Source organism: Schistocerca serialis, chromosome 2 (genome assembly GCF_023864345.2).
Source record: "Schistocerca serialis cubense isolate TAMUIC-IGC-003099 chromosome 2, iqSchSeri2.2, whole genome shotgun sequence".
NCBI classification, from domain to species: domain Eukaryota; kingdom Metazoa; phylum Arthropoda; class Insecta; order Orthoptera; family Acrididae; genus Schistocerca; species Schistocerca serialis.
Window position 1 is genome coordinate 52,832,362 of NC_064639.1, and position 16,153 is coordinate 52,848,514.

The window sequence follows — 16,153 nt, forward strand, 5'->3', positions numbered from 1 at the left end:
GCCATTCTTAAGTGTCTCCAACAAGGCAGACTGAAACTTTATCCAAGAATATGTCTCTTTGGAGCAAAAGACACCAAAATACTTGGACACCTTGTGTCACACGAAGGTGTGTGGCCATACCCAGAAAAGTTGAGATCTATAATGGAATTTCCTATTCCTAACAGTATTAGAGATGTGGGAAGCTTCCTCATATTATGTTGTTATTACCGTTTTTTTATCAGAGACTTTTGTATCAAAGCCAGGCCACTCCAAGAGTTGTTAAAAGCCGATGCTGAATTTATCTGGGGTCACAATTATTCGTTTTACTGACAATACATATCACACAGAAAATTTCTTGTAAATTTTTTTTCCACAAAATTCAAGTAAGGAAATAATGAGGAAAAGTTTATATCTACATCAAAAGAGGTGCTACCAAGCATAACCATGCAAGCAACTTGTGTAGCTGTCCTACCTTTACTGTGCCGAATAAAACAGCTTACTATGGAAAATTTTACATGATTTGCATCTGATTCTTGTTCCTTTCAAAATTTTTCTCCTCAATTTTTGTCTTTTTGTAATACTTGCTCCCTGTAGTGATTCATGCAAACAGAAAATACAGACAATTAATTTTTATAATTCATAACAAAGAATGCAAGCTTCAAGAATTACTGGGGCATTGTACCTTTCATGAGATCGATTTGTAATGTGTTGAAGAATGTACCCATGAGAAGACCCGACTAAAAAGATTTAATAAATCTGAAAATCTGCCCTTCCCTAAAAACTTTTGCTTCTTGCACTGGCTGGAAAGTGAGGATGCAGCAGGCCAGGGTGTAAAAGTTATTCCCTTTCTAAAGCCTTATGCACACAAAGTAAAGGTACACAAGATTAAAATAGATACTTACAGCTGGTGACCAATATTGAAGTACCCCAAAGATCCTCTGATGCTGGCTAAAATATCCTTTTTTAGCTTTGTTTCGGGGCAGGTCATGACCTTTTTGGAGGAATTCTGTGTGGCCCCCATGGCACGTTTCCTGTACAATCCTTTGTCATGTCTGCTAGCTGATGTGATGCCTGTAATTGTTAAGGCTGAAGTATTATCTGCTGTGAAATCAGTGTGTGATATGAAACTTGATAATAAAGTTGGTCCTATTCCTGCAACAGACATAAACTGAGTTCATTCTGTACAGTCTGAGCTCAGAAAAGTAAAAGTAGTACCAAAGATATTTTAAATTTCAGGACTGAGTGCAGAGACTTTCTGGTCAATATGTGCTCAAGTCTCCTTCTAAAGTTACCTTTGAAGAACAGCATTTGTACAAGCATAAGCTTTGTGATCCATCTGTGATAAATAGCCACCCAAGAACTAGCAAGGCTATAATCTTGAATATCATCCAGAAATTCTCCTCAGAGAAGTGGATACATGCTAAGCACTGTGATAATGTGAGAAAGAATTCTTCCAACTTCTTGATAAGAGAATATATTTGATCTCTGTGCAAACTGCAGGAGGACTGGGACAAAAATCAGTCACTTTTGGAGAGACTTACTGGATGATGATACCACTTCTCAGCATTTGTACATCTTTCTTCAAAAGGTTCTCACTCTGAGCCATGGTCAGGCATTTGTAGAGCAAGATTTTTTTCCATTAATAAAGGGTGTGTAATATTCAACTAAGAAACCAAGTCATTGATAGCCATACATCAAGTATATGATGACCTGAAATCAGCTGGCTGTGTCTTCAAGATTAATGTTAATAAGAGAATGATTCTGGACTGTCACAGTGCTGGAGATCGATGCATTGAGGCTTTAAAGCAGAAGCAACGTGAAGAAGATGAAGAAGCCGAGAGAACTAGATGGAAGAAGGCCATTGCCCAACAAGTTAAAGGACTGGAGGCCAAAAAGTCACAAATACTGGTCAAAATGAGTCAGATTGATGTAGAGATTACTTCCCTCACAATGGAGTTTTGACTGGTTTTCATTGATTGATTTGAATTTGTTGTTTGACAAAATACAGAGTATTACTATTTGGCAGAGGAAAGTCACTAAATGTACCCCAGTGCTGTTCTTATTTTCTAAACATTAATGTTATATCATACGACATATTTCTTCTATGTTTGTCTGGTCTGATGCATTATGTTGCCTAGAAAATTCAAACATCCTGTATAGTAGGATGAAGGTGTTAACCAAAGTATGAAACCTAATGAAAAAGGTGACTGACAAGACCTCTGTGTATACTGTGATGTTCAGTTTTCCAGGCTTGTCGGGATATGAATACATGTTTTATACACTCTAGTTTGTGTCCATTTTTTCTGAATCCCCTTGTAATATTTAGTGCCAGAATCTTGGTGGTAACACACGGTCCATAACAATCCATGATGATTTAGGAATTGCCAGATGTAGATTGCACACAAAGAAAAGTAAATTCATAAAGAAATTAGTTACAAAATGTGACACATGTTGATGCCAAAAACTGTTTCAAGCCATGTATCTTAAAACATGCATTACTTCATCGCCATCAGTTGTGGAGGAGCCTCACAACCATCTTGTGGGTGAACCTATTACTTCATAGCCTTCTCAGGCATGCATTGTTACTCACATCACTGCTTCAGTCTGTCAGCACCTATCTGAATTTTCTGAATTCAGTCAGAGTTCTATGCAAAAGTGTAGGTTCGTGTCCTAAACCAACAGTTCTAATATGTCAGAAGAGCTCATGACAGCTGATAATCCCCTGTGGAAAGAAAGATGTATTCTGAAGAATAGTTTTTGGTGGGTTATCTGTAGCAATATTTGTCTTCAGCTCATCATATCAAAATTGGCTTCCATGGTTTGAGACAAAACTTAAAAAGAAGACAGTAGTAAATCAGTATTGTTAATCCACACATGGATTGTCATTTCCAGCAGTGTATTACAAGGATGTATACTATAGTTATGATTTGAATTGTTGTTAAAGATTCTTATTTTCTTCCTTAGTGACTTTTCAGATACATTGTGTGTGATGTTGGTTTGCTAAACATTTGTACCTACTGAAACTTAACTGCAAGTACAAATTTTAAAATCCCTATGCCTCCACCTTTTAAAATGTGTCATAACCCTTGTATACAAAGGACAAAGAAATATACGGTTATTATTTTTATTTGTGTGTCTTGTTATATTACTTACTTTAGCACTTGTATATAGCTGTTCCATTTGTTTAGTCCTCCAGTCCCAGATGGTAATTATAGGGGCTGCTTGTAAATATTTGGTCTGCGCTGTGTAAAAATACACACTGTATCATTTAAGACTGAATATAATGCCTGAATCCGTTGACTGCTCACTTTATACATGCAGTGTGTTTTCTCACTGCTTAAAATTAGTTTGAATTTTACATGAAAGAACTGGAAGTGTCACATAATTTGCTGAAAATTACTGAATTATCACTCATTGTAACACGTAATGAAAAGGAAAATTCTCTTTAGTTTTCATTTAATCATAAGATTGTCAGTGCTTTAGGTATAAAAGCAGTACTGACACACTTCAAATTTGTTATTGATTTTAGTTTGATTAACAGTTTTCTGTTCATATTCTTGCACTGTGATTCAAACAATTTGTATGACGATTTTATGTCATCACAAATGTTTAAAAGATTTGATTCCACAGAAAATACAGTTTACCTTAAAAAAGCATTGATGGAAGCTATCACATGGTCTTAATAAATACACCTTAAAATCAAAGTATTCAACATAATAAATATGATTTTGGAGTGATAAATTGTAATAAATATTGGGTTATGCCATAAAAGTTTTTTTTCTTTTAATTATGATTTCATAATATGTCACTGTAATCGCTATTAGATGAAAAATAATTTTAGCCAAGTAAAATTTTCGGTGTCAGTATTTGTTCTGCATTTGAAGAGGAACGATTGTAGCATTTATACCTGGGTGCTTTACAATGTCATGTTCACCATCTGAGTATTTTATAAATTGAATGTTGTTGTTGTTGTGTTCTTCACTCCTGAGACTGGTTTGATGCAGCTCTCCATGCTACTCTATCCTGTGCAAGCTGCTTCATCTCCCAGTACCTACTGCAGCCTACATCCTTCTGAATCTGCTTAATGTATTCATCTCTTGGTCTCCCTCCACAATTTTTACCCTCCACGCTGCCCTCCAGTACTAAATTGGTGATCCCTTGATGCCTCAGAAAATGTCCTACCAACCGATCGCTTCTTCTAGTCAAGTTGTGCCACAGACTCCTCATTAGTTATGTCATCTACCCATCTAATCTTCAGCATTCTTCTGTAGCACCACATTTCGAAAGCTTCTATTCTCTTCTTCTCTTAGCTATTTATCGTCCATGTTTCATTACCATACATGGCTACACTCAATACAAACACTTTCAGAAATGACTTCCTGACACTTAAATCAATACTCGATGTTAACAAATTTCTCTTATTCAGAAACGCTTTCCTTGCTGTTGCCAGTCTACATTTTATATCTTCTCTACTTTGACCATCGTCAGTTATTTTGCTCCCCAAATAGCAAAACTCCTTTACTACTTTAAGTGTCTCATTTCCTAATCTAATTCCCTCATCATCACCCAACTTAATTCGAATACATTCCAATATCCTAGTTTTGCTTTTGTTGATGTTCATCTTATACCCTCCTTTCAAGACACTGCCCATTCCGTTCAACTGCTCTTCCAAGTCCTTTTCTGTCTGTGACAGAATTACAATCTCATCGGTGAACCTCAAAGTTTTTATTTCTTCTCCATGGATTTTAATGCCTACTCCAAATTTTTCTTTTGTTTCCTTTACTGCTTGCTCAATATACAGATTGAATAGCATGGGGGATAGGCTACAACCCTGTCTCACTCCCTTCCCAACCACTGCTTCCCTTTCATGTCCCTCGACTCTTATAACTGCCATCCGTTATCTGTACAAATTGTAAATAGCCTTTCGCTCCCTGTATTTTACCCCTGCCACCTTCAGAATTTGAAAGAGAGTATTCCAGTTAACATTGTCAAAAGCTTTCTCTAAGTCTACAAATGCTAGAAACGTAGGTTTGCCTTTTCCTAATCTTTCTTCTAAGGTAAGTCATAAGGTTAGTATTGCCTCACGTGTGCCAATATTTATACGGAATCCGAACTGATCTTCCCCGAGGTCAGCTTCTACCAGTTTTTCCATTCGTCTGTAAAGCATTCGCATTAGTATTTTGCAGCTGTGACTTATTAAACTGATAGTTCGGTAATTTTCACATCTGTCAACACCTGCTTTCTTTGGGATTGGAATTATTATATTCTTCTTGAAGTCTGAGGGAATTTCGCCTGTCTCATACATCTTGCTCACCAGATGGTAGAGTTTTGTTGGTACTGGCTCTCCCAAGGCTGTCAGTAGTTCTAATGGAATGTTGTCTACTCCCGGGGCCTTGTTTCGACTTAGGTCTTCCAGTGCTCTGTCAAAGTCTTCACTCAGTGTCATATCTCCCATTTCATCTTCATCTACATCCTCTTCCATTTCCATAATGTTGTCCTCAAGAACATCGTCCCTGTATAGTCCCTCTATATACTCCTTCCACCTTTCTGCTTTCCCTTCTTTGCTTAGAAATACAAGTGGTTCTCTTTTCTCCAAAGGTCTCTCTAATTTTCCTGTAGGCAGTATCTATCTTACCCCTAGTGATATGTGCCTCTACATCCTTACATCTGTCCTCTAGCCATCTGTGCTTAGCCATTTTGCACTTCCTGTTGATCTCATTTTTGAGACATTAGTATTCCTTTTTGCCTGCTTGATTTACTGCATTTTTGCATTTTCTGCTTCCATCGATTAAATTCAGTATATCTTCTGTTACCCAAGGATTTCTACTAGCCCTCGTCTTTTTACCTACTTGATCCTCTGCTGCCTTCACTATTTCATCCCTCAAAGCTACCCATTCTTCTTCAACTGTATTTCTTTCCCCCATTCCTGTCAATTGTTCCCTTACGCTCTCCCTGAAACTCTCTACAACCTCTGGTTCTTTCAGTTTATCCAGATCCCATCTCCTTAAATTCCCACTTTTTTGCAGTTTCTTCAGTTTTAATCTACAGTTCATAACCAATAGATTGTGGTCAGAGTCCACATCTGCCCCTGGAAATGTCATACAGTTTAAAATCTGGTTCCTAAATCTCTGTCTTACTATTAAATAATCTATCTGAAACCTTGTAGTATCTCCAGGGTTCTTCCATGTATACAACCTTCTTTCATGATTCTTAAACCAAGTGTTAGCTATGATTATGTTGTGCTCTGTGCAAAATTCTATGAGGTGCCTTCCTCTTTCATTTCTTACACCCAATCCATATTCTCCTACTATGTTTTCTTCTCTTCCTTTTCGTACTGTTGAATTCCAGTCGCCCTTTACTATTAAATTTTCGTCTCCCTTCACTACCTGAATAATTTCTTTTACCTCATCGTACATTTCATCAATTTCTTCATCATCTGCAGAGCTAGTTGACATATAAACTTGTACTACTGTAGTAGGCATGGGCTTTGTGTCTATCTTGGCCACAATAATGTGTTCACTATGCTGTTTGTAGTAGTTTACCTGCACTCCTATTTTTTATTCATTATTAAACCTACATCTGCATTACCCCTATTTGATTTTGTATTTATAACCATGTATTCACCTGACCAAAAGTCTTGTTCCTCCTGCCACCGAACTTCACTAATTCCCACTATATCTAACTTTAACCTATCTATTTCCCTTTTTAAATTTTCTAATCTACCTGCCTGATTAAGGGATCTGACATTCCACGCTCCGATCTGTAGAATGCCAGTTTTCTTTCTCCTGATAACGACATCCTCTTGAGTAGTCCGCACCCGGAGATCCGAATGGGGGACTATTTTACCTCCGGAATATTTTACCCAAGAGGACGCAATTATCATTTAATCATACAGTAAAGCTGCATGCCCTCATGAAAAATTACGGCTGTAGTTTCCCCTTGCTTTCAGCCATTCGCAGTACCACAACAGCAAGGCTGTTTTGGTTAGTGTTACAAGGCCAGATCAGTCAATCATCCAGACTGTTTCCCCTGCAACTATTGAAAAGGCTGCTGCCCTTCTTCGGGAACCACACGTTTGTCTGGCCTCTCAACAGATACCCCTCCGTTGCGGTTGCACCTACAGTACGGCTATCTGTATCGTTGAGGCACACAGGCCTCCCCATCAACGGCAAGGTCGATGGTTCATGAACCTTGCAAAGCAACTAAAAGAGTAAGCTAATGGTAAAAGCAGTAAAGTTCGTGAATAAAATGTTTTTGTCCCAGTTTTTTTCTGATTTAGTGTCAGCAATTATGGGATTGCTTTTAATTCAAAGTTGGAGTTAACTCATTAATAAAAACAGAAATTCTTCATCTGAAAATGGCTTTCATTTTCACAACATAGCTGTATACTTATCCTCCAGATCATAAATCCTGTAAAGGAGACAACTTGCTGTTCATTCAAAACTACAGGGTTAATAACACGTTTAGAAATACAGAAGTTCTTACATTTTTTGTCAACTTATGTCTTTACTTACCCCTGAGCTCTGAAAATTTGTTAGGGAAAATGCTAGACCTCGTCTGGAAATTTCACTTGAGGAAACTTATGGCAACCCTGTGATGGTACAGTTGAGCATACATCTGCGAGACATCCCGCACGTCTGCTCAAGTCACACTGATCCATTACCTTTGCTTTATAGAGACAACAGGAGCCGCAGGCACATTTTACCGGTAGGTGGTGTCGTGCTACGAAATAAATGTTGACCTTGAACCCACAGGCCAAAGTGCTAATCATTTCTGCAGAAACACGCAACAGAAATCAGTATTTACACTAGCTTTTGAGATCTTGCTCTTTCTCTTGTAGAAGCACAAATTCAAACACACAACCATACATACACCCAAACGTACACTCCCACAGTGGCTGCAGGTGTGTGGATATGTGTACTTCTATTAGAGAAAGAGCAAATTTTGACAGTTAGTGCAAATGCTGTTTTCTGTTGCTCGATTCTATGCACCATATGTCACTGAACTATAGGTGAGGGGTTGCCTTTCCTTAATTTTATGTATTATTCCAGCTGGGTATTTCCAGTGTTGTTCTACAATCAAAAAGATTTGTAGCATAGTTCCAAATTATGTGCTGAGCGAGGCTGAGAGGAATCTAAAATACCCACTGTGCTTCAATAGCCAAGTCAGAAAGATTTTGCAAAATTGAAAAAATCCTCAGCACAGATGTAAGTGAATTAAAAGTGTAGTTTGAAAATAAAATCAGAACAAAGCCAAAATCGATGTAAGGAGCACAATTAAAGAAGTGTTAAGAGAATTCAAAACTAATAATTTACCAGCTGATCTTATGAAAAATTCTAAGAAATTATGGTATGTAATGTTAGTAAGTTGATTGAAATCATCAGTTCCGTTGTTCATTGGCCACACAGGCACCAAAATGGAAGAAAGCATGGAGAAGACTGAAATAGTTTTCTTCCCAAATCGTTTCTCTGTGGAAAATAATAATGTGGCACCTCCTTTCGAGCATTACACAAATACTGAAATGTCAATATTCGTGCACTAGAGAATCAACTAGGCCGCTCAGCAGTGGAAAGGCATCATGGCTGAATGAGGTACCTCTGACGTTGTATTTTGAGTCATAAATACAATAATAAAATTCTGTAATTATTTCAGTGACATGTTTTACAGGTGGATTCTTCAGGAAATATCAGGCTGTACTGAATACCAGGGTCATGGCAATAGGGATGGATGGTGAAACGTAAAAGATGTTCAAAGGGAACAGTAATATTTCCAGGCCAAATGCAGATTAAGAGAGAGCCAGGCAGACACAGCCATTCTTTTCATCAGCAGAATTAAACAAAAAGAGCCAGATGGACACAAAACATGAGAAAGAGGCAACGGCATGGGCAGGTGATCTAAGGCTGTCTGCTCTGCATCAGCTGCTGACTGCAGGGTAGTGGAATTCACAAGTGACTCCGCCCAGCCAGACACGAAGCCCCCATGGCTTTTCTCCCAGGCCTCTCAGTTTGTCATCGCAATAATACTGGTCTGTACGGGCTCCGTACTAACGTCGAGTTTCGGGCCAACAATCTGCCACTCGTGTAGTGGCTCACGTTCCTGTCTGTAACCACTAGGTACTGATGGTCAGAGTAGGTGCATTTGTACAAGGTGCCTCCCCGGTCATGCACACAAGTTATTTTTATTATTTAAATTTTACACAGAGGCCACTTTTTTCATCTGTTGCCTCTCAGCTGACGTGATAACAGTCAGCCGGTTCACACCAGAATACAACAAGCCATCGTCAGCAAAGCCACCTGCCCAATGGAATCATGTCGCAGGCAGGATTACCTCGCTTGTGGAACTGAGGGTTGTCAGAGCCATGACGAGAAAACATTGCTCTCCTCTGTTCTGAACTACCTTCTGGAGCAGATGCTAAATGGCTCTACCTTTTAATTTTCCCTTTTCCTTTTAGATGGGTCTGGGGCTGCTGGAGTTATCTTACCGCAGTCCCTGGCATGCCTTGCCATGTAATCCCTGTAGAAAATAAACTGATATCATTTCTTTTTCTAAACCAGAGTACTGTATATTAATTATAAACATGCACTGCATTCCAATCCTGTACACCTTAATTAATTTATCCATTTGTGTCTTCCCTTAGTGTACAAATATGAACATGCTGGAGAATTCTGGTAATAAGATTTTGTGAATCACATTAAATTTCTTTATCATTCTCCTACTTGATACTGAATGTCTTTTGGTCTGTGCAAAAAGCCACATTTGAAAATGCAATTTTTCAGCTGGTCATATCTTTCTCTCTATTAATCACAGAGAAAAGGTGTGTTTTGGATAGCCTAGTGACCATTTGTATACTTGTCAGAAAAACGGGTATACTGTAGCTGTCCCACAGAATAGAGTAAAAATTTAAACATTGCACACTTTCCCCAGACAAAATTGAGAAAATGAGCTGGTTCTTTTGCATTGGGTGAGGTGTATGTTGGACTTAAGGTGGCTTACAAAAGCACCATTTGTTCACTGACAGTTCCTACCAAAACCCCAAAATAACCTTGATATTTTGGTACCAAAAGTACCAGTTGTGGGACTGGACACTTCTATAATTTCTGTTGTTGGAAAATTCTCAAAATTTGTATCATTTGTTCTTAAGATGATCTCAACACTTGCTCACAGTGTATCTAGTGTAATCAGATTGATCTGTCAGTGGATGCTGTCCTCTAGATCAGGAAGAGTTGAGTTACACCCACGATCAACATGATCTTTCTGGTATCCCCACAACCAAACGTCATGCAGATATACACTCCTGGAAATGGAAAAAAGAACACATTGACACCGGTGTGTCAGACCCACCATACTTGCTCCGGACACTGCGAGAGGGCTGTACAAGCAATGATCACACGCACGGCACAGCGGACACACCAGGAACCGCGGTGTTGGCCGTCGAATGGCGCTAGCTGCGCAGCATTTGTGCACCGCCGCCGTCAGTGTCAGCCAGTTTGCCGTGGCATACGGAGCTCCATCGCAGTCTTTATCACTGGTAGCATGCCGCGACAGCGTGGACATGAACCGTATGTGCAGTTGACGGACTTTGAGCGAGGGCGTATAGTGGGCATGCGGGAGGCCGGGTGGACGTACCGCCGAATTGCTCAACACGTGGGGCGTGAGGTCTCCACAGTACATCGATGTTGTCGCCAGTGGTCGGCGGAAGGTGCACTTGCCCGTCGACCTGGGACCGGACCGCAGCGACGCACGGATGCACACCAAGACCGTAGGATCCTACGCAGTGCCGTAGGGGACCGCACCGCCACTTCCCAGCAAATTAGGGACACTGTTGCTCCTGGGGTATCGGCGAGGACCATTCGCAACCGTCTCCATGAAGCTGGCCTACGGTCCCGCACACCGTTAGGCCGTCTTCCGCTCACGCCCCAACATCGTGCAGCCCGCCTCCAGTGGTGTCGCGACAGGCGTGAATGGAGGGACGAATGGAGACGTGTCGTCTTCAGCGATGAGAGTCGCTTCTGCCTTGGTGCCAATGATGGTCGTATGCGTGTTTGGCGCCGTGCAGGTGAGCGCCACAATCAGGACTGCATACGACCGAGGCACACAGGGCCAACACCCGGCATCATGGTGTGGGGAGCGATCTCCTACACTGGCCGTACACCACTGGTGACCGTCGAGGGGACACTGAATAGTGCACGGTACATCCAAACCGTCATCGAACCCATCTTTCTACCATTCCTAGACCGGCAAGGGAACTTGCTGTTCCAACAGGACAATGCACGTCCGCATGTATCCCGTGCCACCCAACGTGCTCTAGAAGGTGTAAGTCAACTACCCTGGCCAGCAAGATCTCCGGATCTGTCCCCCATTGAGCATGTTTGGGACTGGATGAAGCGTCGTCTCACGCGGTCTGCACGTCCAGCACGAACGCTGGTCCAACTGAGGCGCCAGGTGAAAATGACATGGCAAGCCGTTCCACAGGACTACATCCAGCATCTCTACGATCGTCTCCATGGGAGAATAGCAGCCTGCATTGCTGCGAAAGGTGGATATACACTGTACTAGTGCCGACATTGTGCATGCTCTGTTGCCTGTGTCTATGTGCCTGTGGTTCTGTCAGTGTGATCATGTGATGTATCTGACCCCAGGAATGTGTCAATAAAGTTTCCTCTTCCTGGGACAATGAATTCACGGTGTTCTTATTTCAATTTCCAGGAGTGTAGGTTGAAGAATTTGGATGTTGGGCCAAACATCATGAAATTTCCTGTAGATGATGTGCTCATTAGCAAAGGTTTCCCAAAGCAAATCTTTCACCTGGCAAGCAACATGTGGTGTTGCCTGCTCTTGCGTGAAAATAGTGTTGTGGATGCAGTTACGTTCTTGCAAAGTTGGAATCATATATTGCACAAGGAGGTCCTTATAATATGCAGATATAACTTACACCTAACAGACTCTCAGGTGTCATCTCCTCGAAGAAAAATGGACTCAAAATGAAGGAGCTTGTGAAACCACACCACATGTTCATAGAAGCTGAGTGCAGTGGATGTGCCTGTACAACATGTGGCAGAGCAGAACCCCATAGGTGACTGTTCTGTGCATTCACAGCACTGTGCAGAGCAAAATATGCCTTGTCCATCCAAGGCATATTCTCTGCCCACATGTCATCCATTTCTGTGTGCGCCAAAAAACTAAGGGCAAAGTCACAACATTGGAGCTTATGTTGATGTGTCTTTTGGTACACATTCTGAATCTCGTAGGGATACCAGTGTAAAATTTGACGCAAAATCTTTTGAACTTTCAACCAGGGGGAAACAATTCCCATGACATAGCTGTAGCACTGGCTGCATGGTCAGCTATAGCTACTTTAATTTCATCAACTACTTCCATGTGAATGGACTGCCTCCGTCCTCCTGCTGCACCACCTAATTCATCCGTTTCTTCAAATTTTTTGGTATTGTTTTTAGCACTTTTATTGACATGGGACCCCTTTGTAGCTTTTTCTGTCAACAATATCCCCAAAATGCAGCACTGCTGTTGCTGCCATTTTGATAAAGCAAATTTACCAGGGTGCACAGTCTTTCTTCTCAACAGCCATTGTGTTTTATCAGAAAATTTCAACCTCCTTAACCCTTACACCAACGGTCGCTTCACAAAAGAAATCAACACATATTGCAAAGTTGCAAATTGCACAGTGTCATCTAAACAGGAAACATTCACATTCTGACTGCTTACAACTTTTTACCTGGTGTCGAAAGTGGAACTTTTTTTCCCACCATACTCCGTAAGTGCACCAATCGGTGAACACACCTTCAATGTCCGGCAGTGTATGCAGCTCACACTGCTGCACTGGGAATACCATCAGTTTAATTATAGCCACCCAGTATGTTAGAAGTGAAGGAAGCTACATCATTCTCATACAGAATTGGTGAAATCCAACATCGCATCCAATGAACAATGACACATGTTGGTAAATCATGAAAATCGAATATCAGCAAGCATGCATAAAGTTCCATAATATGATTTTGGTTGTCTTCTACAATTCCCCCCCCCCCCCCCCCCCCCTTCCCTGCATTGGATTCTACAACAGATTTAATTTTGTTGAGATTTATACTTTCATCAACATTTTAGAGTGCTCACAGACTATGAAACAGGCACATGGACTATGAAACATGTGTGCAGGGATACACACATCTAGATGCTTTTCCTGACTGTAAGCTTGCTTTTACTGAGATATTGTTAGTGATGGCTGATCTCAGTTCTATTTTAAATCTGTTCTTGCCAGTATTATAGATGTTGACAATATTGCCAATGAAAAGCAGTTTTGAGCTATAATTTCCCAATAATCATGGGGTGAAAGTTCCTTAAATTCTTGGCCTCAAATGGCCATGTGCCCATGATCTATACTTGTGGTTCTGGAATAATTTTGTTGAGTCATTAACTACCATGGAACTAGGTATGCTGACTGGCACTGTGCCCTTGATATTGCACAAGTTATTGTTGGAAAAGTTCAAAAATATTGGCATGCCCATTCAGATTTTTAATTTTGTCTTGTGTTCTTCTGCTTCATCCTTGGCCTGTTGTTTTGACTGTCAGTCTCCTAGGATTGGGTCAGCAATGGGGACATCCCTTGTACTGCATGGTCTGCTGCAGTGCAATTGGTTGACACACTCTCAAGTTTGACCTAATTCTTCTACCAGAGAGTTTTTAAGTGTTCCTTGCTGATGACTGCTGGCTGGTGTCATGGAAATGTGTGTTTTGCAAAGAAAACGGACTTTATGTGACTCAAAGCAAGGTGTCTACTGCACACAGCTGAAGTTTGGAACACTTCTTAGATTAACCTGAGTAATTAAAGATAATAAGAGAAACATCTATGAAAGTGCCACTGCTAAATGTTCATTTTATCATTGTTGCCTGGTCACTCATAAATAAAAATGAAATGCAGCATCTTTCAATTTTTCACTGAGTGCGGTTCCCCCAATAGTTGTGAATACAACTTGTACATGAGTCAGTAGAGGAAAAGACACAGACAGCGACAACAGATAACCAAATATTATTGTTTCAGGGGCTCTTCCTTGAAGGTGCAAGATGGGATAGGGAACTTCGTGTGCTCAATGAATCATATCCAAAATTGCTGTTTGATGTAGTTCCAATAATCTGGTTGAAGCCAGGAGTTAAGGTAACACAATTAAATAATATTTTATAACATTTCTAAGAATTTTTCTTTGCTTTGAAATTAGTGAATCATGTTATACTTGAAACATGTCACATCCACATTAATGAAATTGTTTGGTTGTAACTATTAGAGCAGTACCTTGTGATACTTGGAAAGCAACAACTTAGTGAAAGAGCAAGTCCATAAATATCACACCAAATAATGGTACTATTTACATTCCCATACATTTCCATGATAAAAGTGCATTAAGTTACTACATGAATCAAGACATAAGTGTCCTGTGCAGAACATTTTATTTCTGAAAGGAATTAGCAGCTTTTTTCCATCTTTTGCTTTGTGATTCCTTTTGGTGAGATCTAGACTGCTGCTCTCATGATGCAGTTGTGGTAGATATTTCTCTTTTGGCCTTGTGTGTGTCACCCTCCCCTACCCCAAACTCCCTCTCCCTTTTTCCTGGCCATGAAGAAGGATGAAAAAAGTTTAAACTACCTTTTATAGAATTAATATTCACTCAGTTGCAGAGTGTGCACTGATTTGAAATTTCCTGGCAAATTAAAACTAAGTGCCAGACCAGGACTTGAACCAACTGTGCTTTCCATAGGAAAGTGCTCTGTCTGCTGATCCATTCAAGCACAAGTTGTGGCCCACACATATAGCTTCACTTTCACTTGTACTTTTTCTCCTATCTTCCATACTTCACAGAAATGCTGTGCTCCATGGTTTAAATCTGTCAGGAAATTTCAAAATATAGTTTGTTTACCTAATTCTACTGGCATGGCAGTGGATGAAGCAGACAAATAGAAACCATAAAGCTAGGGCTCCTGCTTCTTCCTTTACCTGGTTTTTTACATCTCTCTCTTTCTCTCTCCCTCTCTCTCTCTCTCTCTCTCTCTCTCTCTCTCTCTCTCTCTCTCTCTCTCTCTCTCACGCTCTCTTTATCTCTCTCTTTTAAAAAAGAAAAAGAAAAAACTGTGAAATGTCTTAGAGCACGTACAAAGCTGGTATTAAATAAGACTTTATATGATACCTACTACAGAAACGTCATTATGGTTTTGAATATTGGGTGCCTGTTTGAATGAATTATTATAAATATTTATCTTATGCAAGTCTCAGAAAGTATGAATCAATCAGTAAATATAATTATTTGAAGAAAATTCATCAACATTTTGAAATGGCGTTAAATTTGATTATTTTAATGTTAAAAATATGCTGTAGAAGTAATAGCTACTTAGAAATTAAACTTTAGTTTGCAGCTGAGAAATTGTTAGCATGCAGGTGGTTGCAGTTATTAAGTGTCAGTGGTGGTAGTAATAGACATTGTTATCAAGGACAACAGAACTAAGTTTTGTAGTAATAGTAATAGCTCAAATTTTTAAATAAGACTTATAAACTTTCCATTGGCTATGAAATGTAACAGCTAGCAGGTTCTCCTCCACTTTAAATTAAAAGTATATGTTGAGTCTTGTTATCCTAATTCCAAACTGAGAAGTATAATCATAAGTAATGTGAAATATTGTATCTGTTAAATATTATACATGTATATTTCATCAAATTACTATTTATATGGACCCTGAGAGGTCAGTGACTTACCCCAGTTTTTAGAGAGATTTCAAAGTGGCCACCGTACCAATGTGTTTAATAAAAATAAGAGGAGATTCTCTTTTGACAGAGATCTTTGGAGGTGGCAGCAAGAGACTTTGTGCTTTGTTTGTGTGGAGTGATAATGGTTCTTCTTGGTCCATTGTAACAACCTCAAGATATGAATAAAACGGTTTGGAAACTATAAAAACAATATGTGTAGCACAATTAATGGCATGTAATTGACTGCCTGGCCAGTGGTCATATCACCAGAAAATCTCAATCATCTTTTACACACCAGTGGATGCAGATCAGCTCACAGTGCCAACAGTGCAGAAAGTGGAGAGGAACTTTTCAGCTAAGATTATAAAAAAGTATTAATTATTTTACTCAGCAAAGTTGAAAAAAAAAAACTGGCTATTGCATTTGAAA

General features: G+C 39.8%; 1 protein-coding gene across 1 annotated transcript in view; it reads left to right on the top strand.

The window, feature by feature from the left end:
* LOC126455722 (dynein axonemal heavy chain 3) overlaps window positions 1–16,153 on the top strand; it is a 1,249,696-nt gene that overhangs the window by 1,225,558 nt on the left and 7,985 nt on the right. The window contains exon 70 of the mRNA XM_050091491.1: window positions 14,033–14,146. Within this exon, the coding sequence (XP_049947448.1) occupies window positions 14,033–14,146 (114 nt within the window). The remainder of the gene's footprint in view (window positions 1–14,032; window positions 14,147–16,153) is intronic.